The sequence below is a fragment of the Sceloporus occidentalis genome, unplaced genomic scaffold (assembly GCF_023333645.1).
Source record: "Sceloporus occidentalis isolate IW3139 unplaced genomic scaffold, rSceOcc1.0.p SCAF_31, whole genome shotgun sequence".
Lineage (NCBI taxonomy): Eukaryota > Metazoa > Chordata > Lepidosauria > Squamata > Phrynosomatidae > Sceloporus > Sceloporus occidentalis.
In genome coordinates this window covers 3,521,394-3,544,338 of record NW_028317011.1, presented here as the reverse complement: position 1 = coordinate 3,544,338, position 22,945 = coordinate 3,521,394, and the positions used below count along the sequence as shown (strand labels likewise).

The window sequence follows — 22,945 nt, the reverse complement described above, 5'->3', positions numbered from 1 at the left end:
TTTCTGTGTGTAAATGACTTGGAACAGGTAAGGGCTTCATCGAGATTGGCGCGCAGTGGATTCCTGGACCTTCACCTGGTAACCCTGTCTTCCGGTTGGCATCAGAGTATTCCCTGCTGGGACCTGACACCTTGACAAAGGAGAACCAGGAGGTGGACGTCGGTGGCCACCCACCTCCATTCTCAGTCTTCTACGGCAGCTCTGGCAAGAAGATCATCCCAGAAGTGGGGGGGGGGCGTCATGGAAATTTATTCTTCCTGGCTGGAACAAACTCGCAATTTCACCCATGCCAGCTACAACCCAAAAACCAGTGTCGGGGGCATCATACAATGGGAAATCGCCCTCAGAACTAAGGAATGGGACTCGTAGGGACAACACTGGCTTTGTGGAGTGGCCTACTGAAACTTGAGTGCTGCATTAGCATGACTAAATGCATACTGGTACTGTTGAGTAAAATTTAGCTTCGTTTTTTTTTTTTGCTGGAAAGTTATCATGTGACACAAAAGCAGGCACTGATAGGCTATTGCCATAGAAGATGAAAAAAAGGCTTCTTAAAAGTTTGTGTTGTTTGTAATGTGTTCAGACCTTCAGTGTCAGACTTGTAATATATGATCAACCAACTGCTTTGGTGGTAGATGACATGGGGTTCAAACTGGGCTGAGGAGGGGGCTGGCTAGCAATGGGGATGGGGGGAACTGAGCCCAGCAGTTGCGTGTCCAGACCCAGGAGGGATGTGTTTGGGGAGAGGAACACTGCCCACCTTACCTAAAGAGCCAACCAAAGGTTTCATATTCTCCCCCTTGCTCCCCATATAGATAGTGAGAAGGCAGGGAGAGGGGGGTACATAGTGAGAAAGGGGTAGAGGGGGTAGATAGTGAGAAAGGGGGAGAGGGGGTAGATAGTGAGAAAAGGGATAGTAAGAATATTGAAATTTATAAAGAGTGAGATTGAGTGAGATAATTAATGAATTAGTGTGTGTATAAATTCTGTGAATGAGGGAGAGAATTAATGAATTAATGTGTGGATGAATTGTCTGAGGGAGTATGAATTAATGTGTGGATTAATTGTCTGAATGAGGGAGAGTACTAATTAGTGTGTGGATGAATTGTCTGAATGAGGGGGAGGATAAATTAGTATTTGAATGAGTTATGTGAAAGAAAGTGTGAATAAGTGAGTGAGTGACTGTAATAGTGTTTTTGTGTATCATAGATGTGTAATTGATTTGTGGAAAGGTAAAGATGGCAAAAGCAGGGTGCTTAAGCCTTGGGAACCAAGATGGCGCAGGCAGGGTGTTTGTTGGGACAAAGATGGCATAGGACGGACTGTTTGGGGACAAAGTTGACTCATGCTGGGCTGTTTGGGGACAAAGATGGCAAGTCTTATGTGTGTTATCTGGGTGCTGGTCAGGTTCTATGTGGGCAGTGTGGCTGTCAGGACTGGCTTTGGGGTTTACAACCTGTAATTTAGGAGGTTTTATCTCAACCTTTATTGCTGAGTTCTGCAGTGCTGTTTCCATGTGTTTATTTAATATATACCTTCAGTGCTGAGTTTACATGTGATTTCCAGTTAATCTATACCTGCCATGCTGGGCTTGTGTGCTCTGTATCTATACCTGCAATGCTATGTTTCCATACATTATTATTGTATACCTGCAAATACAGGATTTGTTTGTCTGATTCTATGCCTTCAGTGCTGAGATCACCTGTGAATTTCAATTGATCTATACATGCAAAGCTGGGTTTGTGTGTTAATGTGTTGATCTATCCCTGCTATGCAATGTTTCCATAAATTATTTATGTACGTAGTTATGTAGGTTTGTAGGTTTTATTCAGTTGATCTATACATGCAGGTGCTGTTTTATGTGTTGTTTATTTTATCTATACCTATTTGTGGTGCAGGAGCGGAGGGAGTGATTGCATGCTAGGGAGCGTGGAGCAGGGCCCAACGAAATGCTTGCGTGGGGTCCAATTTTTTTCAATATAAAATGTATTGGCAGCAGGGTCTAATATTTATATATATTGACAGCAGGGGCTGCACAATTCAGCTGTTATTTTGAAGTCATATTTAATATTAATAATAATAGAGCTAGCCTGTACAGTACGTTTCTTGTCTTTGTTTTTGTTGAATGTTTGACTATATCCCTGTTGTTAACTCATGTGTGCCGTGCCTGCTTGCCATCTGGATCTTCCTAGCGCCTGTACTATAATACGGATCCTGCAGGAATTGCTTACATTTATCTTTGTTTTTGTACTGGATGCCTATTACTGCGTACCCCTGTGGACGCTGTGCTCCTACAATACCGTCATGTGGGTGTCTCCTTGAGCTGATTTGTTTTTCAATTGAAGTCCAAGGTGCAGTACTCCAATATCTAAAAATAGTGATATCTTTCCTGCGCCCACCTTGTGCTCATGTGCAGGCTGACAAGCCACAATGGAGTCAGAAGATGGGGCAAGATCTTCAGCACCCTTTGCTAATAGTGCCAACACTTTGCTTCCTCTCCAGACAGAAAGTTTAAATCTTCCTTGGGGATATGGACAGGCTTCTTGGGAATTCCAAAGCTAAACCTTCTTTGGGCTACTTGTTCTAGGACTCAGATCCATTGTGGGAATTTCAGTGAAAAACATAGGTACAAAAACATGACACCCAAAGTTCATGGCTCTACAGGTTCTGCTGGTACTAATATAAACATAACAGTTTAAATTACATGACCCTGATTGTTCTACCTGCCTACAGCTTTCAACAGAGCATGATAGGAATAGCTGTGATGCGTGCGGACAAAGCTGCAAAAGGCATCTAGCCAACGATTCTGTATGGTTATAGTGTGCAAAAAGAGGATAAACCCCTTCCACAATACAGAGCAAGGAAAATAAAATCCTCTTACACTAATTGGGGCCTGTATTAAAAACTACTGCTCAGAATTCACAAAATGTAATGTTTCTTGGTCTCTAACTCATGCAGGTAATTCTGTGAAAGGCTCAGAGCTCTTTATATCTTGCACTGATGATACTGAATATGATTGAATCAGCTGTATGTAGGTAGATTGCTTAGGTGAATGCAATTCCAGCCATGTGTTATACCCATAGGTATATGCACATTAGCAGATCAGGGAGCCCATGTAACAGCGGGTAAGGAACCCAAAAATTACGTTACATGTGTCCTTCAAGAATTCCAAGAGTGCTTTGAAAACCTTGCACATTAATGAATTAAGAGCTGGATTGATTATAGATGTCTTAATATTGCAATAATTGGGTTTTATCTTGCATGCATAGTTTTGAAATGTGTTCAGCAGACATGAACTTGCTTGTCGTGGAAACCATTATTCTCTAGAATGTATGGTCCCATTCATCGTCTCTAAGTCCAGAGTAAGAATTGATCAAGTAGAGGATATACCAGTAAATATGATGGTCAATGTAAATAATATATACAGATGTGGAAATATGTTACTAGCATATCTGTATAAGGCATTTTAACTAGATGTATCTGGATATATATGGTTTCTATAGAATAAAAGGCAGACACATAATCCTAGGCCAACTCTCATACCCACTCACTTAAGAATTAACCCAATTTTTATTTATTATGGGAAGTTTACATTATCAAGCAATAAATACAATCAGGCAAATTAAAATCTTTTGAATGCAAAGTAATACAAAGTGGGTATATAAATATAGAAATCTTTATATAAAAAAACAGTGGTTTTCAGATAGTTAGAAAAAGGTAGTGAGCAGCAGATTCCCATCCGAGCACAGCCACGTGGCCATGTTTAGGGGCTAGACTAGCCCCAGGAAACTACACACCTTAAACTTTGGGCTCCTCTCCATGATTTAACATTTATATGCTGCATATGAAGAATAATAACCATGTTACAGAAAGCTAAATATTAACCTTTCTTCTAATAAAATTTCTGCCACGTACATCATTACATTATTATTTTTTTCAAGGACATATCTTTTTATTTTTAGTATCATCTGCACAGTTGTATATGGGATAGAAAGGGGTATCAAGAGAATATATCTAATTTGGATTATTTAGGAGGTAACCAACACCCTTGCAGCACATGTGTGGCTATATGACTGAATTTTGTCATTAAGTATTAGACATACATTTCTACTGTTCAAGTGTTTAAATTATACATTGTAAGGAGGCTTCCAAAAAAAGAAACAAATATATACTCCAGCCTTTTAAAAAAAATTATATAGGGTCTTCTAAACATTTTTCCAAACTAAAACAACCAAAAACGAATTTGTCCATCCAGGTTCTGATGGCACTGAACTTTATTATGAGGATTGTTAATTCAGCTGTTACTTAAAACAATATCAAGCTTCTTAAAACAGTTAATTTACCAACAAAATGCTACCAGAGTTTTATCTTTTACCAGAAAATGGCTAGCAACCAGTATCTATGTGAAATTATATATGTATTTTAAAGAATATTCAAGCAGTCTCTACAAAGAAACCATTTTTAACTGTAAAATAGTTTTCTGTAATTTTATTGAAATGGTTCATGGTTGATATGCAGAAAACTATATATGGGGTAATTGTGCTTAAATCCTTATATACCTAGGACGTCAAAAGCTTTGTACTTTTGATTCAAAAAGTGGTTGCTAATTGTCCAGTTACAATGTTCATATTGTCAACCAAATGTACATGTGTGTTTTCTAGAGAATTAGCTTTATATTTAACAAACAGGCACAGTGCTAAGCCTATTTCATAAAAATAAAACTTAAAAAACTCTCAACATTGTTTCATGTTTTGTGAATTGTTGTCCATTAAGGGACCATAGTGCAAAACATTATTCTTCTTTCACTTGAGAAGTAGTGGAATGCGGTGACCTGGTTTGGTTTCTTACTTGCTGCATGTATAAAAGGTCACCAGGCCAAACGGGACATTTAAATTAATCTGGAAAATGCGATGGATGGGAAATGATAGAAGCATACTGAAGAAGACACATATTAAATATAATCCCATTGTCAGCTGATGCATGGCAGATGATGTAGATAATGGTTGATTAACACAACCAAACTACAGTCAAGTTCTTAGTGTCCGCTAGGTAGTTGAACTCACAGGTTCCCATGGATAATTTTTGGGCAGGATTCTGGAGGAATGCAATGAGACTCATGTTCCACCAACCCTGCAGGACATTGACAACCAGGGACACAAGGCTTGAAACAGTGAGACTCCAGGACACCAAGCGGGACATCCTTGTTAAAACAAGTTTTGGGACAAGGAGGACCACACTCATCAAACACATAGCCTCTGTCATGGGGACAGCCAACCGCTGTAGGAAGAAAAAAAAAATGATAAACATATATTTATTCACAGGGGTTTGTTTCTAGGTAAAGAAGAAAATATAGAGGTATATAGAGTATTATTACCGCATAGCGCAGGAGACCTCCACTGCAGGATGACTCCAGCCTCTCTGCACTCTGATGCATAGGCCTCCAGTGCATCACATAAACACTCATCGCCTGCTCCACAGGCACAGAGGTCATAAACACAGGATGCAAAGAACATCTCTGGTGGGACCACTCGATGGCAGGCCTCAAATACACTGGACTTCAACAGCTTGCAACGTCCATTGGCTTCTTTTCTAGCACGATACCCCGCCTGCTTACATGGGTCCACATCCTGACCATCCCAGCAGCCACTGGCAGAATCATTACTGCTCTGCACCTGTTTCAGGAAAGAGCACGTACTTTCATGATTAGTCTTCATGGGCAACTTGATGTATAATGTTTGCACCCATTCATAGCCTTTGCACCTCTGGGGGCTGAGTAGTAGGAAGTGAGATGATATCACTGTAAAACATTACCATTATGCCTATTTCACACACACTCACCTTCCAGCTGTTCCCAAAGGCTGCTTCCGAGAGCTGGATCTGTCCCCTTCTGTCCCGGAAGTCATCCTGAGGATAATTGTTGAAATTCCCACACAGGCCACACAGGTGATCGCGGTATGTACCAGGGACACTGACCTCCAAGTGAGAGCGTCCATTCCACTGCACCTGAATGATGTGTCACAAAGAAAGAAGGGAGGTGTTGGGCACATCTTCAGAGATTGTGGGTAGAAGAAAATCGAGACAAACAATACATATGCAAAGTCTTCCCAATATTCTTAATAAGTCATCACATGAAGAATATTCAGTCCCTGGTATTTTTCTAAAAGATGGGGTTACACTTTAACAATGCCACCAACCTAGTGTTTGTTTATGCCTGTGCCTCCACCAGAGCATCGCTGCTCATTTATCCAGTGCCGCCAATACAGCCTGTCTGTTCATGTACCATCAAGTTATTTATCACCGCACTTCCACTAGAGGGAGCTCTTGCCAAGCACTATACCCTCATTATATGCCCTCTAGCGCACCCATCTACTTTTAGTACGTGTTTTGCCTTAGTTTTCACTAGGTGATGGTACTGGAGTGAAAGAAACTTACTTACCTTTACACCAATGTTACTATTCAGTAAGATTGTATTTGTTTTCCTTTCTATGTAAATATAAGGTTCCTTAAGGAAAGGCAGCTCTACAGTTTGATAATCCACCTGTGGACCAAAAAATATTGAAATATATGAATGTGTAAAAACCATAAAATCATCAAAAAATATATTTAAACAATAAAACAAATGTCTTGGTAGCATAGAACACTATAGTTGGAAATGGTTGGTTTCCAAAATTGGCATGTACAATTACCGTACATTCATTTTCACTCACACACTATTGATTTTGCATTATTTAACATCTATTTACTTTATATGTGGTCACTTTTAGCATATCTGTCTAGGACAGGCAAAATCATCAGACTGAAGGAACAAATGAAAGTCTATTATGACTTCTATCAGAGTGTTTCTGAGCTTGTACAAAAAAAGTTTACATACTATTTCTTACCTATTTCAGTGGAGGCAGCCAGGGAAGGAGTTAAATGAGACAGAAGTCTAATTTTCTAACTGCAGTAACTAAGGAATGCAATAACCTTCAACATGTATTTAAATATATGAATACAGTTTTGGGTCTAGACTGTTTCTGAAAACTGCTTACTTGGCAGATACAATCTATATTGTGTACATGCTTCTGCATTTTCTCTTGACACAGACACATCCAGGGTGGCCTTTTAGGGTATGATGGCTGGTATAAATTTATCAATTTAGTGGAAAGTAAGTCATACACTCACTCATACACCTTTGTTATCCTCTCAATCATGGGTGTGTACCCAGTTTGCCACCTCTCCTTACCATCACAACCCAGTCCTGTAGGAGATGAACCACAGCATCCCCTATCAGCACAGTCGCTTCCTTGGTCCAGGACACACCACGCTGCCCACGGTCATCATTTGTCACATGAATGCTGAAAGAAAATTGGTAATTTTTATATAAAATTAACATTTATCACTTATTGTACAAACAGCTGTACACACAATTGCAAAAAGATAGCTCTGAAAATATTATCATAACAAATAGGTTACAACTCACCTGAAATCTCCTCCTTCACAATCTTCACTCAGGACATAGGTGCAGCTTCCCTGGAAGTGGTACATCTTCCCATCGAAGGTCCTGTAGTGAGGATCTCCAAAAGCAATACAAGTGGCAGGCCGGGGAATACAGTGTGGGCAACACATCCCAGGGATAAGAGCTGGAGTCTCATCCTAAGGAAAACAAAGTGATAGAACATAGACAACACTATAATCTACTGGCGGTCTCACCGCATCAAAACATTTTGAACTGTACATTTTATTTATCCCGGACGTAATGAACAAACTGATATCTACAGCTTCACTAATGCAAACCACTGCTGTGTAAATGGAAGGGTAGTCTACAGAAATGTTACGCCTATTGTCTAGTTTTAGCACTCACCGCTGTGCAAGACGCTTGAGGACATCTCTCGCTATGACAGTGCACGTCCCCTGATACACAGGTGCAGGCTGTACACTCATCCACCTGCCAGTGCTCGTTGGAGAGGAACCTTTGGCCTTGATACCAGCAGGAAACAGCAGGAGCTATAGGAAGAAGAAAACGAGAACAAGCATCCTCACTGCATTATCCTGACAAATATACACAGTAATACCTAGGGAAAGGATGTTCAACCCTGGCACCAAATAACAGCTGTATGACCTCCATCAGCGCTGCCTGGCCTCACTACAACAATATCATTAATGCATAGTGTAAAACAGAATTAAACCAACACATCACACATTTGGGAATAAAAGAGTCAGGAACAAGAGAAAACCAATGTGGATAAATAAAAATGTAAAGGGGGCAATAAATGGCAAAAAAAAGGCATTTAAGCTACTAAAACAGGAAGGCAGTGAGGAAGCACTAAAAAGCTATCGGGAAAAAAATAAAATATGTAAAAATCAGATAAAAGCAGCAAAATTGGAGACAGAAAGACTCATTGCCAAAGAGAGTAAAACAAACCCCAAAATGTTCTTTAACTATATAAATAGTAAAAAGGTTAACAATGAAAGCGTTGGCCCCTTAAAAAGTAATGAGGGAGAAGTTATAGACGGGGATCAGGAAAAAGCTAATCTATTAAATATATTCTTCTCTGCTGTATTCACAGAGGAAAATGAAATGCCAGGTAATATACAGCAGGATGAGATAACTGCCCCAGTACATGTCGCCTGTCTAACCCAGGAAGAAGTGCAGTGCCGCCTAAAAAAAATCAAAATAGACAAATCACCAGGTCCAGATGGCATTCACCCCCGCGTTCTAAGGGAGTTAAGTAATGTAATAGACAGACCCCTATTTCTAATATTCAAGGACTCTATAGTGACAGGGTCTGTTCCCCAGGACTGGCGCATAGCAAATGTTGTGCCAATATTCAAAAAGGGGACAAAAAGTGACCCGGGGAATTATAGGCCTGTTAGTTTAACTTCTGTTGTGTGTAAACTGTTTGAGGGTTTCCTAAGAGATGCTATTTTGGAGTATCTCAATGAAAATAAGTGTATGACTCCATATCAGCATGGGTTTACAAGGGATCGGTCCTGTCAAACTAACCTGATCAGCTTTTATGAGGAGGTGAACTCAAGACTGGATCGGGGTGAATCGCTGGATGTCGTATATCTTGATTTTTCCAAAGCATTTGATACGGTGCCACATAAAAGGCTCGTACATAAAATGAGAATGCTTGGGCTGGGGGAGAATGTGTGTATGTGGGTAAGTAACTGGCTCAGTGATAGGAAACAGAGGGTGGTTATTAATGGTACATACTCTGAGTGGGTGACTGTTGCTAGTGGGGTACCACAGGGGTCAGTTTTGGGTCCTATTCTTTTTAATATATTTATTAATGACCTTGTAGAGGGATTGCATAGTAAAGTATCAATCTTTGCAGACGATACTAAGCTCTGTAACGTGGTTAACACAATAGAGGACAGCGCACGATTACAAATGGATCTGCATAGGTTGGAGGCTTGGGCTGGGATGTGGCAGATGAGGTTCAACACAGATAAATGTAAGGTTATGCACATGGGGAAGAAAAATCCAGGCTGGGAATATGTATTAAATGGGAAAACACTAGGGACGACTGACATGGAAAAGGACTTAGGAGTTTTAGTTAACAGTAAATTTACCTGTAGCGACCAGTGTCAGGCAGCTGCTGCTAAGGCAAATAAAATCATGGGGTGCATCAAAAGGGGCATAGATGCCCACGACAAGGAAATAATTCTACCCCTGTACAAGTCACTAGTCAGACCACACATGGAATACTGTGTACAGTACTGGGCACCAGTGTACAAGAAAGATATAGTGGAGCTGGAGAGGGTTCAAAGACGGGCAACCAGAGTAATAAGGGGAATGGGAGGACTACAGTACCCAGAAAGATTATCAGAATTGGGGTTATTTAGTTTGGAAAAAAGACGGCTTAGGGGGGACTTAATAACTATGTATAAATATATAAGGGGACAGTACAGAGATCACTCCCAGGACCTATTTATACCCAGGACTGTATCTATAACAAGGGGACATCCTCTACGGCTGGAGGAAAGAAGGTTTCTACACCAGCACAGACGGGGGTTCTTTACAGTAAGAGCGGTGAGATTATGGAACTCTCTGCCAGAGGAAGTGGTGATGGTAAACTCAATAAAAGAGTTCAAAAGGAGCCTGGACGTGTTTCTTGAAAGCAATAATATTACAAGTTATGGATATTAGATTAATAGGGACAGAACGTTGATCCAGGGATTTATTCTGATTGCCATATTTGGAGTCGGGAAGGAATTTTCCCCCTGGTATGGGGCAATTGGCATCTGCTTCATAAGGGTTTTTTGCCTTCCTCTGGATCAACACAGTAGGGACACAATATGTATATAGGTTGAACTTGATGGACTTTGGTCTTTTTTCAACCTTATGAACTATGTTACTATGTTACTATAATCTAGAGGAGCAATGCATACCTTGACAGACATGGCAGCACGTCCCAGGTGTCTTGACCCTTAGCTCTCCAGGCTGACACTGTGTTGGAGGACATTCCTCTATCTGACATTCCACATGCCCCAGCTGCAGGATACAAGATTTGGCCAGATTATACCTTGTAAAGATGAGAAAGGGTACACAACAGCGTAATAAAACAGAGACACAGCATCTGGAGGCAATCAGTGCTTGGCAGGAATGAACAGTGACTATAAGACAATAAGAGATATGTTAGAGAAGGAGAGAACAAGTTATACTCAACTCTAGGTACTAGTCAGAACATGGCACAATATGATGCAATATTTACTGACGAAACCAAATAACATCGGAGTGGTATGTTTAAATAAAACAGGATATATATATGTAAAAAAAGGGATGCAAAAGGTGTAAACAGAAATGATTGGTCATTCTGGGAAAAGCAGAAGTTGAAGGCCCAATCAGAGTGTTGATCTCTAATGTTCATATTAGGCACTACCCAGTATGACTGCTAATTACCATCATATTCTGTTAATGACATTTCAAAGAGATGTTCAGAGGTGATGGTCACATTACAGCAACAAAAACAACAAATTTTAATACCAAGAAAAGCAAAACACTGAGAAAGCTGCCAACATCCGTGTGCAGAATGATTAAGAACTGACTAGTTGGCTTATGTTCTGAATATTATATGCTGAAGGATGGGGGGGGGTATTTTGTACTGCTTCAGGTAGTCAAAAGGGTGTTCAATAAAGAGAAAGTTGGCTAGAGAGTTTGCTGGATAGTTGTGGTTTTAGCACACTCACTTCACTATTCATTATGAAGTGCCAACACTGGCAATTTTCCCCAAGGAAAAGGGCTGAGCTACCCCTCTATAAAGCATAATTCAATGGACGAGGAGAGTTTGAATAAATCTCACTGATTTAACTGTACATTATACAAGGCCTACCAAGCTCTTCCTACAGGGGAAGCTCTCTGGAGTTGTATCTTCATTATGTATAGTGCTGTCAACTCCCCTGTCAACTATCTCTTTTGTGAGTACACTCAATAGACATATGCCATTTAGCACGCACAAATTAAAGCTGCGAAAGGCACTTTTAACATTGCTTGTGGCATGTTACTTAATAGTAAACAACTATAGTCCTTGTTTTCCATTAGTATTCTTAATTGCTTAAATTACATATTCGAAACTAATATTGTATGTCAATATAGGACTAACAGTGCAAGTGCAGGTCACGCAAGGATCTTGTCTATCTCTCCAGGTTTCTCCATCAGGAACCCGATGTCCTTCATTCTCCACCAGGCACTCTGCGGGATGAAGAAGAATACTCAATGTGTGTTATGCTCTTTACTTCTTTATCTACACAGAGTATGATTAAGGGAGCTGGTGAAGACAACCATAAAGAGGTAAAATCTCTAAAATTAGGTTGGGGACAGAGATTTTGATTCAGTCTGAAAGATAAGGGAATGTTTACTCCAGTAATGGATTTGAGTACATAGGAGGTTTGGTTCTTACCTTTGCAGGAAGGGCAGCAAGATCCAGGGAGGGTGACTTGCTCTGATCGAGGGCAGCTTAGGATGGGACAGGGGCGATGAACACAAATCCACGTCAGATCCTTAGGAGAGCAATACAAGTCATATTATTATAAATGTTTTTGTTTTTTTAAATTGTGCCATGTATATTACAATGCAATTGGTCGTAATAACAAATAAGAGTATTTTTATCAGTACCTTGCAATGACAAGTATAACAGGGATCATCTGTCGCCTGGATCTCATTGCCCACTATAGAGTCTGTGCAGTTACTAAGAGCCTCTGTAAATTGGACAAGCCAAAAGTCAGAAACTGGCCTAGACATTACCTAAAGCATGTCATTGTGCTTAGTACTCCAACACTCACGGGCACAACTAGCACAGCACTGGCCAGGGGCAGGAGGAAGAATGTGACTCCGGGGGCAGTCCAGTAGGCTAGGGCACTGTTTCCTGCTGCAACGTCGATACTGGCGGCCATCTGGCAAACGCTAAATATAAGGATGAAACTAATTGATAAGTTACTGAAAAGCAAAAAAAACAATCTGCAACAATATTACATTTTGTAAAGGAGGTGTATCATTGGATCATAACACAGCAAACAAGTTGCATAACCTCTTGTTATATTATGTGTATATATATATATATATATATATATATATAACTTATACACACACACACACATATATATATATATATATATATATATATACATATATAATGTGTGTGTGTAATGTATGCGGAATCAAAACCTAATGCTGTTGCTGTAATATTAATCAGGGACAGTAACTACATTTCCAAGTTGTAATTATCTAATGTGCAGTCTTTATAATGGAGACCTCATCTGCTCTACTTAGTGCGCCTCATTAAGATGTGCAGTTTAATGTCTATATAGAGTCATTACTTACTTCACAAGTACAGATCTCACAAGGATCATCAGACGGATGAAAACTCTCCCCAGTAACATGCACTTTACTATTAGAAATACAGTCTGAAAGAAATGCACAGAAATAGTTCGTCACAGAGGGACATACAAGCAATGAGGAACTAGGACAAAGCGCCAAAGCAAAGTGATAAATACATGGAAACACTGGAGAATACCGCACAGACGTATTCACCTGCACATAGTGGGCAGCATTCCCCTGGGAGTGTGATCTGATTGGAGCAAGAAATAACGCACTCTATTTTGGAGCAAGTTGTTATGCCATCTACACACATACAGGACATGCAGCGATCCAGGCTGGAGAGCCAATTACTGTTGTCTTTGTATTCCCGGCCATGATATACACACCCTGCAACATAAATAACCTTGTAGAAATGTTTCTCGTATATGCTGCACTAAAGAGGACAAAATATACACTGGATTACCACAATTCATATTGGATGACACTTGCACAGAAAGAGGTGCTTGGCTATTAGACAAAGTATTATCATGTGAGACTTGAACAATTACAATCTAGTCATCAGATAAAGCTACATACATATAAAGCAGCACTTTATAATACTACAAGACTCTTGTGTTCTATAGCGTATCAATTTTGGCATACACTTAAAAGAAATGAAGATGGTATGAAGATAGAACCCTACACTATACGATCTTATTCTTGACAAATCCCAAAGCTCATAAACTAAAGCTATAAGCATGCATGCAGGCTACAGTAAAACACTGAGGACTGCGTAGTCCATACTAGACTGGGCAGAACTCACCCCTACATCGAGGGCAGCAAGCTCCTGGGTCGGTCACCTGTTGGGTGCATGGCAGTGACGGGCAAGAGGGAGGCTCACAGCGCACGCTTCCTGCCTGGAAGAAAAATGCCAATACTCAAAAAACCCTTCTTCTCTCAGTCCACCTCAGAGAAACCAAGACCATCACACACAATGCTCGGAAATTATACAAGCAAAGAACTACGACATGTAGGGAATTCCTAGAGCATAACACGTTCACGTGAATAATTATTTACTTGAAATGGGTATATAATAATTACATACTGCTAATTTGCTGATTTGGTGTCTGAGATTCAGTCTCTTTATATCCATTTTTAACAGTTTGTTGTGTAGAGTATGTTGTAGGCTTTTTATCTAAAAATCGGTACTTAAATAAACATGGTTTAGCTTCTTTGGTTAGTTGAAGTATAATATTTACCGTGCAGGTGCACTGCAGGCATGGATCAGTGGCTGGTACCCAGTGCGCACCCTCTTTATATTCCTTTCCTTGATACCGACATACTGAAAGACACGGGGAGAGAACATAAGAGTGTTATACTCCTTATTAACTTTCATTTTGTACATACTGATATAGATATATATATATATCATCATTTACATTATAGTCAAATTGATAAAGTGATAAACAAAAATACTAGCAATAGGTGTCATATTCTCATATATTATTGCAAAAAACACTAGGGAAGTCTATCTCACAGAAAGCATTTTGAATGGACTGTACCAGTATACCATAAAAAACGTTCCATTTGACATTTTTCTATACTTAAAATGACTCTGGATTAGTTAAAAGTTCCTTTAGAATTGCAGGATTTGTGGACTGTTTACTTCAACATTGCACCATAATAAAAGTTAACATGGAATACAATAAAAGCTAAGGTCATCTAAGGTTATCTCAGGGACAAGAGCTTCAAGTGATGTCCAGTTTGATTTTTCAGCTCTCACTCTCATCTACTTTCTACTTTTCCCCATTACCTGGGCACTCCTTACAGCATTGACCAGGCTTAGTAAGTGGGTTGGCACAGAATACAGGAGGACACACCACACCGGTGCAGGTTACACTCCCATCAAGACACACACAGCGTTGGCAGGGGTCATATGCGGAGGAAAATGTCTGACGGTTCGGGTATTCCTGTCCCTCGTAGAAACAGTGATTGCAAACAGGACAGCAGGATGACCCAGTGGGCACTGGGTGAGTGCAGTCTTGGGGGCAAGGAAGACGTTGGCATTTTACCATTTCATTCTGTAAGAGGAGCACACATTCAATTCAGTATAAAAGCTGCATTATACCCTCCCTCATAGGACTTATCCTTCAATATCCAGACTTAGTGTCACCATCAGCTTAACAGGATAGATTAGCTAGATAGTTACCTGGCAGGTACATGTAGTACAAATATCCCCAGGAAGTTGGAATCTATCACCGTTCTGGTAAGTCCGTCCATTGTGTTTACATATTCCAGTACATCGTGGGCAACACTCTCCTGGAGGAGTCACAGGATGCAGACATGACACACGTGGACAAGGCAAAGACACGCACGTCACCTCTCCATTCTGTAGGGTAAAATAGGAAATGTCTCATACAGTATAAGAAGATCTGAAACCTACACCTATAGCTATTCTGCATACAGTCATGCAGAATAAGAACTCTAAATGTCTCTATTAAATGCAGACTTTTCTAGAAATTCTTTCTAGATACTAGACACATCCAGCTCAGTAACATAAGCAAGTTGTGTAGCTCCTACAAAGTCTAGCATTTACTAAATTATCTTTTCTTTGCACCTCTTCATGACACCCATGTTATCTTACTTTGCAGGTGCAGCGACTGCAATCATCCTCGGGGTCCGGGAAGCTCTCGCCATTGACACAATCTTGTCCATTGTAGTTGCAGCCATCACACACTGGGCACATACAAGGGTCCTCTGCTGGATGTGGGCAGCTCACCATGCTGCAGGCCTTTGGTGTGCATGTAACATGACCCCTCTGTTAAAAGACTAGAAGTTTAGTGGACATATATATATATATATATATATATATATATATACATACTGTGGCCTTTACAGTTTGTAAAGACACTGCCTCTGAAAGGTCATTAAATTCAGATGTTGGCTTTCACAAGACTTTTATGTGGCTCAAACCACCAATAATGTCATTACCACTTTATTATTACATTTTGGTTATGGAGAAGTGTATTAAACGATATAAGCCAGGATAACACACAACATGTCAATGCATTGGAAAGTCAGTTATGATGAAAGGATACAAGCAAAGTCAAACAACAGACAATCAATATGGAAAAAAGAGCCCAAGTAAAACGTGGCAACTAGTTTAGATATAATTTAGTAAACAGCTAGTTTAGCGTTACCATGGCACTGCGCTATGTCGGCAGGGTGCAAGTTCAGTGTTAACAGAATTGTAATGCTTGGCTATTGGATTATATACCCACCATACAACGGCATTGCTCACATTCACTTTGTGAGGAAGTAAAAGCGTCGCCGTCTACGTAGTTCCGACCTTGGAAGTGGCAGCCTAATATCAAGAACAAATAAAATAAATTTCACTGGGAGTGAAATACGACAAAGAATAATTTTCAGTGTGCACTAAGCCCATCTTGGCCATCAGGTAACACCTTTAGGAACCAGGAATATAAGATCATTCACATTAAACATTGTCATCATATTAGACATTCATAGTCTAACTAAACACTCATTGTTTAATTCAGAATGTTTTTCCTATTTTTACTTTAGGAGACATCTATTATTTCATGTGACAGATATACACATTGTATTCCAGGAATTAGTTAAGATACGCAAAACTAATTGAGTATTGTTCTTCTCAGACTGTGGCTTTTTCTCAAAGGCAAGAATGCTATAAGTGCTGAATACAGGATATTACCTTATGTAAAAGAAAGTCAATCATTTAATTTTTTCTATACCCATGTTTTATAAAAGCAGACCTTTCTAGACCTATTAAGAAAGCATTAATTAGCCCACTGCCACGATTGCATGTTCAAATAAACATTGTGGAATAGGATTTTAAGAGTTGCTGTTCCACAATGGTTCTGTGCCAACACTGACAATGTATGCACTAAAAGATGGCACATTGGAGAGTCTCACCCTGGCATATTGGGCAGTCACATGGACCAGTTACGGGATGTGGGCACGTAGTGGGTGAACATAACTTTCGTGCGCATTGTACAGACCCAGCCTGAAAAAAGAGAAAAAAATAATATATAAGTAAACGTGACAGCTGATAACGTATCTATTTTATTACAAAATACTCACATTTCCATAATCAGATATGTATCAAAGCAGCTACTCACCCGGCAACTACACTCAGAACAGGTAGGGTTAGCGGGGTCAGGAATAGCCTGACCATTAATCAGAACAATTCCATTATAAGAACACCCTGTATATCAAGCAGAAAAGAGATTTAAGAAAAGTTCTGGAACAGTAGAAGGCAGGAATAAAACACACCAAATACAGATCATAATAAAAAATATTTTAAACAGAATATAGAGGAAGAATAAATAACAAACTCCAAAACAAAGAAGAGAGACTGGCAGCCCCTCTGTATTACTGGAGCACATAACATTGCTCCTGTCGTACCATCGCAGACTGGGCAGCATTTTCCTGGTGGGGTGCTGGGGTGAGTGCAGCCAGCTTTGTAACACGGCTTTTTACTACAAGTGACAAATCCATCTGCGCAGATACAACGGCTGCACGAATCCTGCGATGAAGAAAACTCCTGCCCATTGAGGTACACCTCTCCCAGGTACTGACAGTCTACAGAGCATGAAACATAAAGAAGCATAGATTTTTAAATGTCCACCAATTACATTTGACATGTGTTTGTCTGGTGAAGTCCAGCATATTTGTCTTTGATGACAAATATCTTCAGTCTCCTTATGACATACCGCTACATCCTTTAAACCTGTGGCAAGAAGCCCATTAGGACGTACTGGTACGTCCTGACTTTGTTGCAGCAGGGACACCATTATTCAAAGAATGCCCAATCACGCATGATTGGCCATTCCGTTCCGGTAGGGGTCACTTTTGACGCCAACTGGAAGTTCACTTGAGGACAGGAGAGGCTCTTTCTAGACCCTGATGAGAGTGGTGGCCTAAGCCTAAACTGAAATGTGAGTGATTCTAAAAGAAACAACTCATTACTGGCATGTTAATACCACCATGAAGCATCTTCTTAGAGGTAATATATCCATATTCTATGTGCAATGAGAAGGTTATTTGTTGCCTCTAGTTGAACAGTATTCTCTACTTTACCTTGACACTCCTTACAGCACTTTCCTGGAGCTGGGTAGGGGCAGTGGATGACAGGGCATGTTTTGGGCTGACACTTCACGCTGCCCTCCCAGCACACACACACGGAGCAAGGATCTGACGGCTGTGGAAACTGCTCTCCATTGGCCAACTCTTTCCCAGACAGAAGGCAGCCTAAGAACACAACATATGCATGGTCATCTACATGCAACAAGGAGGAAAAAGGTACAGGCAACTCAAAACCTTACTTGTTGGCAAAATGGTTTAATTTCCTCATTCTGCAAATGATATTACATAATATTTATATGGAGAAATAAAAGAAACATTTTACAGTGTTCAGATTCTTGAACTAGGGACAATGCATTATGCAGGTGGAGGCCCAAGGTTGTTAGGCTAGCTGCACACTAGGTGAGCACAGAAACGTAGTGTGCGACAGCACTTACTTCATCACCATCGTAAAGTGCCAGGCCTGCCTCGCCATCCCCAGCCCAGCCCTGTTTTTTGGGATGCCAGGCCAAAACAAATCATAAGATCCATCTCTAATATAAGTGAGGAAAGGGGCAAATATATGTCAAAAAAAGAACTCAATACTTGATCACTTGTTTATTTAAAAAAACTGTATACTATAGTGATAAAATTTAAGAGGAATTGTTCTTTCTATATCCTATTTGTAGGCTCCCTATACAAAAGGGTAGAGGACTTGCGGGTGTGGGTGTTTTTTTCAGGTGTTGCGGGAGGGCGGTCAGACACTGTACCTGCGGGTCCCAGTAATCCTGCGCACTCCCGCAAGGCTGCCTTCGAGCTGCTCCCACAGCGTCTCTTCTCTTGTTCCGCCCAGGAACCCAGTGGAGTCAAAGTGAATTTACGTTGCGTCACATGACTCTGCTCCATTCCTGGTTCCCCTGGGCGGGACAAGAGAAGAGATGCTGTGTGCGAGCAACGCGAAGGCAGCCTTGTGGGAGTGCTCGGGAAATCTGCAGTTCAGATAAGGGGGTGATGCGTGATTGAGGGAATGAATGAGTATCCGTGAATTATTAGTATCTGTGAATGAGGGAATGAATGAGTATATGAATGAGGGAATGAATGTTTGTGAATGATGTTTGCGGAAGCGGGCGGGATTGGACACATATGTTGCGGGAGCAGAAGACACACGTTGCGGGAGCGGGCAGTAATGGTCAGAAATTCAGCGGGAGCGGGATTAAGAAAACAGTCCCGTGCAGGGCTCTACAATAGGGCTCCTGAGCTACTGCTTAATTTGTTAGATGGTAGCGTCTCCTTTGGCATTATGAGTGCATACAGCAAATCCCCTTTTTTGTAACTTAACTTAGCACTGTAATAGAATTTCATCCAACAATACTAATAATAAAAAATCTCAAACATTCTAGAAGAAGAAGAAATGTGTTTTTTATGACACGTTGTCATTAAATGGGTATTAATTTTCAATGACTAAATACTCCGCAATCAAGCCCGTCCCCACAAATACTGTGGAGAACGATAATGCCTTTTTAAAACAGAAGATCTCAGGTTTGACCTTACCATCACAAGAACGACAGCAGTCTCCCTGAAGGGGATGTGAGCAGGGTGCAGGGGCGCAGGGTTTTCTCTGGCAGGTCACAGTGCCATTATTGCAGATGCAGTCACGGCATTTGTCTGAAGGATCATAAAAACGCTGCATATGTCTGTATGTGACCCCAGCATAGGGGCAGTCAGCAGGTGGCACTATGGAAAGATATTACATTTATTGCTTAATTGAAAGGATTCATGAGATCTGAAACAACACTTGCAGCCTAATGAGGCACTGCACAATGTGTGATGAAACGTGGCTGTTTTAGATGGGTATTGGAGAGAATAACATAATTAAGGGGATTACATTCCCAGAGAAACTACTCTTTTTTAATACTTGTCTTTGCATAGCCTTTAACCCACAGTTTAATGACAGGATCAACAAATAAATGCAAGAGTTTTGCTGTTGTCAAAATAATTGTATTACAAGCTGGAGGAAACATTAAAGTATATATGTAATAGATATAAAAACAAATACAAAACGTTAACCTTCCTGCATCAAATGAATAAATGTTATTGAGCACACATTGCAGTCAGTCAGTAATGAAAAATATGGCATATGCTTTATGTCAATACCCATCATACAGTGCTACAATAAATAATAATAATAATAATACTAGAATAGCATAGTCACGTAACACATCCCACATACTTGAGTGCAGCATTCTACATGTGCTGGTGAGCAAAATGTGGAATGTATGTGAGCCAAGAAATATACAGCATGACTTTTTAATGTTTCCTAAGATGTAATAACTCACCAGGACACTGAGGACAGCATTCTCCGGGGACTGGAAATGGTTCAGAACAGAGCAGTGGAGGGCATCTCTGTGTTAGACACTGCACATTGCCATTCTACAGAGACAGATATACATTAGCACTACAGTGAAAGGAGAGAGGCATGACACTAGGGCTGAAGAGACGGAAAAAGGTTATAATAATACAACTTTTTAATTCTTTCTAGTGAGAAAATAGGAACGTAGTAACCAAACGACTTATAATATCACATGTAAAGCACTTTGTCTTTAGATGTTCTACTATTGCCAAAGGTCAGAATCTGTACTCACAATGCAGTGACACTGTCTGCACTTATCAGTGGGGTGAGGGAAATCTGCCCCATTGGGGTATTCCTTCCCGGCATAGTTACAGCCTGTAAGAATAGAAACCATAGTTACAGAACAGCAGTATAACAATTAAAAATTAGTCATGAATATAATGTGATTATTTTGGTCTTCTCAATTGACAGGGCAGTTCTATTGGTAGCTGCAGTGATAAGACCACTTTTCAAACTTTGCACTAGAATCATTTTGTATCCATATGACACCAGCAGATTCCAAAGTGCTATTACAATACAAAATTATCATTACCATTAAAATACAAATTTACAACATGCACATTCACAAGACATACTAGTACAGAAAGAGATAATGTCTCTTGTGAGCTGACAATCTATTAGGAGAGTGTGGGACAGTAAAATGCTGTATTTACTGTGACATCTAAACCCTCACCAATTCCAAAAGCATTTTAATTGCTTTCGGTTCACCTGAATAATATCCCCAATAATCCTCAAGTATTTCACTGACACCCGCTTACTTCATCTCCCTCCTAACATTGCACATATCATAAATAAAGCAGTAAGTTTAAATCAGGACTAGTCCCTTTGCACAGTGCCTCACTTCAACAAATCCAAACATTGCTTCTTACCCACCCTCCTCAACTGTCTGATAAAGTCATTGACTTGCATCTGCAAACTTCTCCACCCATCTAGTCCTGGTACCTCTCCTAAAATATTTCCACATGTATCTGTCATCCCTCGGACATCCCCCTCTTACCATTGCAGTTGTTGTTGCAGCAGGTCCCTGGCAGTGGGTAAGAGCAGATGGGCCCAGGGCAACCTCTGTCTTTGCATGTGACCTGACCATCCAGACACCCACACTCCTGGCACTGATTAATCGGGTTGGAAAACTGCTCTCCATCTAGGAAAATCTGGTCCTGGTACCTACATTCTGGATAGCATTATCCAGATTAATGAAATGGTTACGTTGTGTGGGAACTGACAGATATGAGTTCAGGGATCCATAATACTCCTAAGGTTCATATAACATAAAAAAGTACATTTACATGTGATGAGCCTTCCCCTTTGCCATCCTGCATTTAGTTTCTTGCTACACATTCTTTGTGATCCTGCCCATTTGCCATCCGTTACACTCACCTGGACATTTGGCGCAACATTGACCTGGTTGTCTCTCTGGTTTGGAGCACAGCACAGGAGGACACACAATAGGAGCACACTGGACTGTACCATCCTATACAGATAAATCAATGTATCACACACATATGGAAGAAAAAGAAAAATAATTAACCATTCCCAGTGTTGGATGCATAGGTATCTCATTGCCGTGTATACAAAGACTGACCTGGCACAGGCAATCCTGGCAGGGGTTATCAGGATCAGTGAAAATCTGACCGTTGCTGTATAATCGCTGGTTGTAGCTGCAGGTGTCACATACTGGACAGCATTCACCTACGATACGGAAGTGATGTGAGCCAGTATACTTAAACTGATTGTATGGGATAGTAAAATAAGAGAAATAATGCAGTTGTGCAATTGAAGGTGGCCTAGGTCATATATAAGGTAGGGCTGGTGATGCTCAAAGATGCTCTATACAAGAGGCCCTCACCTTCACTCCGGGTGGGGTGCAGACACGTTATCGGTGGACACTGGCTAACCCCACAAACGGTGTCACCGTTCAAACAGGCACAGCTACTGCAGGGATCACTCTCTGGTTCCCACTCCACTCCTTCCAGGAACTCAACTCCATCCTGCACACACACTAAGAGAGAGGATCAAGTGAGAGAGAGAGAGACATACAGCACAGACACATGCTTGTACAGATAAAACATACATACCTTACTATATGCACACAAGGTAATGCATCAAATACCAAACAAAAATAGTAAGTAAACCCATACTTAATTTGTGCTTTTCAATATGAAATGTAAGGAAATAAATAAACAAAAACACAAAGAAAGAGACACAATCAGAGTCACTCCTGTGTTGTAGGAGAAAATACATTAATATATACATTTGACATAAAGGCAAGTCTGCAAAGTGGGATCTCTTCTTGCTGATTACTGCAACATCATTGTTGCTTGCATTGCTGTTAACAACATCATTAATTGATAAATACATGATAATTTAACTCTTAATTCTGTTGTTGGAGATAATATTTACGCAGCCAACGTCGAGTTTTTGAAGACTTAATCATGGTCTGCTGACCAGTTGAATTGTATCCATTCACACAATATTTCATACTACTGTATCTGAATGAAGTATAATGACTAAAGATATATAGTTTCTACAGTTAGGCTGTTTACATACTCACCTTTGCAGACTGGGCAACATTTTTCTGGGTCTCTCACTGGGTTTGGGCAGGATATGGGGGGGCATGACTCTTCTACACAGCGGACATTTCCGTTCTATGTGAT

The 22,945-nt window shown here is 40.4% G+C and overlaps 1 protein-coding gene across 1 annotated transcript in view; it reads right to left on the bottom strand.

The window, feature by feature from the left end:
- Window positions 1–5,059: 5,059 nt before the first annotated feature.
- Window positions 5,060–22,945, bottom strand: part of LOC149298738 (kielin/chordin-like protein) — a 44,082-nt gene continuing 26,196 nt past the window's right edge. The window contains exons 22-53 of the mRNA XM_089487255.1: window positions 22,843–22,936; window positions 22,138–22,290; window positions 21,874–21,980; window positions 21,669–21,762; window positions 21,289–21,462; window positions 20,524–20,606; window positions 20,218–20,311; window positions 19,433–19,615; window positions 17,900–18,070; window positions 17,225–17,401; window positions 16,939–17,024; window positions 16,733–16,823; window positions 16,063–16,145; window positions 15,426–15,599; window positions 14,991–15,170; window positions 14,595–14,862; window positions 14,041–14,123; window positions 13,605–13,698; window positions 13,016–13,189; window positions 12,806–12,888; window positions 12,268–12,388; window positions 12,101–12,183; window positions 11,886–11,985; window positions 11,589–11,677; window positions 10,378–10,480; window positions 7,844–7,986; window positions 7,463–7,635; window positions 7,226–7,337; window positions 6,437–6,538; window positions 5,839–6,003; window positions 5,375–5,672; window positions 5,060–5,277 (exon numbers count right to left, since the gene is read on the bottom strand). Of these exons, the coding sequence (XP_089343381.1) occupies window positions 5,060–5,277; window positions 5,375–5,672; window positions 5,839–6,003; window positions 6,437–6,538; window positions 7,226–7,337; window positions 7,463–7,635; window positions 7,844–7,986; window positions 10,378–10,480; window positions 11,589–11,677; window positions 11,886–11,985; window positions 12,101–12,183; window positions 12,268–12,388; window positions 12,806–12,888; window positions 13,016–13,189; window positions 13,605–13,698; window positions 14,041–14,123; window positions 14,595–14,862; window positions 14,991–15,170; window positions 15,426–15,599; window positions 16,063–16,145; window positions 16,733–16,823; window positions 16,939–17,024; window positions 17,225–17,401; window positions 17,900–18,070; window positions 19,433–19,615; window positions 20,218–20,311; window positions 20,524–20,606; window positions 21,289–21,462; window positions 21,669–21,762; window positions 21,874–21,980; window positions 22,138–22,290; window positions 22,843–22,936 (4,353 nt within the window). The remainder of the gene's footprint in view (window positions 5,278–5,374; window positions 5,673–5,838; window positions 6,004–6,436; window positions 6,539–7,225; window positions 7,338–7,462; window positions 7,636–7,843; window positions 7,987–10,377; window positions 10,481–11,588; window positions 11,678–11,885; window positions 11,986–12,100; window positions 12,184–12,267; window positions 12,389–12,805; window positions 12,889–13,015; window positions 13,190–13,604; window positions 13,699–14,040; window positions 14,124–14,594; window positions 14,863–14,990; window positions 15,171–15,425; window positions 15,600–16,062; window positions 16,146–16,732; window positions 16,824–16,938; window positions 17,025–17,224; window positions 17,402–17,899; window positions 18,071–19,432; window positions 19,616–20,217; window positions 20,312–20,523; window positions 20,607–21,288; window positions 21,463–21,668; window positions 21,763–21,873; window positions 21,981–22,137; window positions 22,291–22,842; window positions 22,937–22,945) is intronic.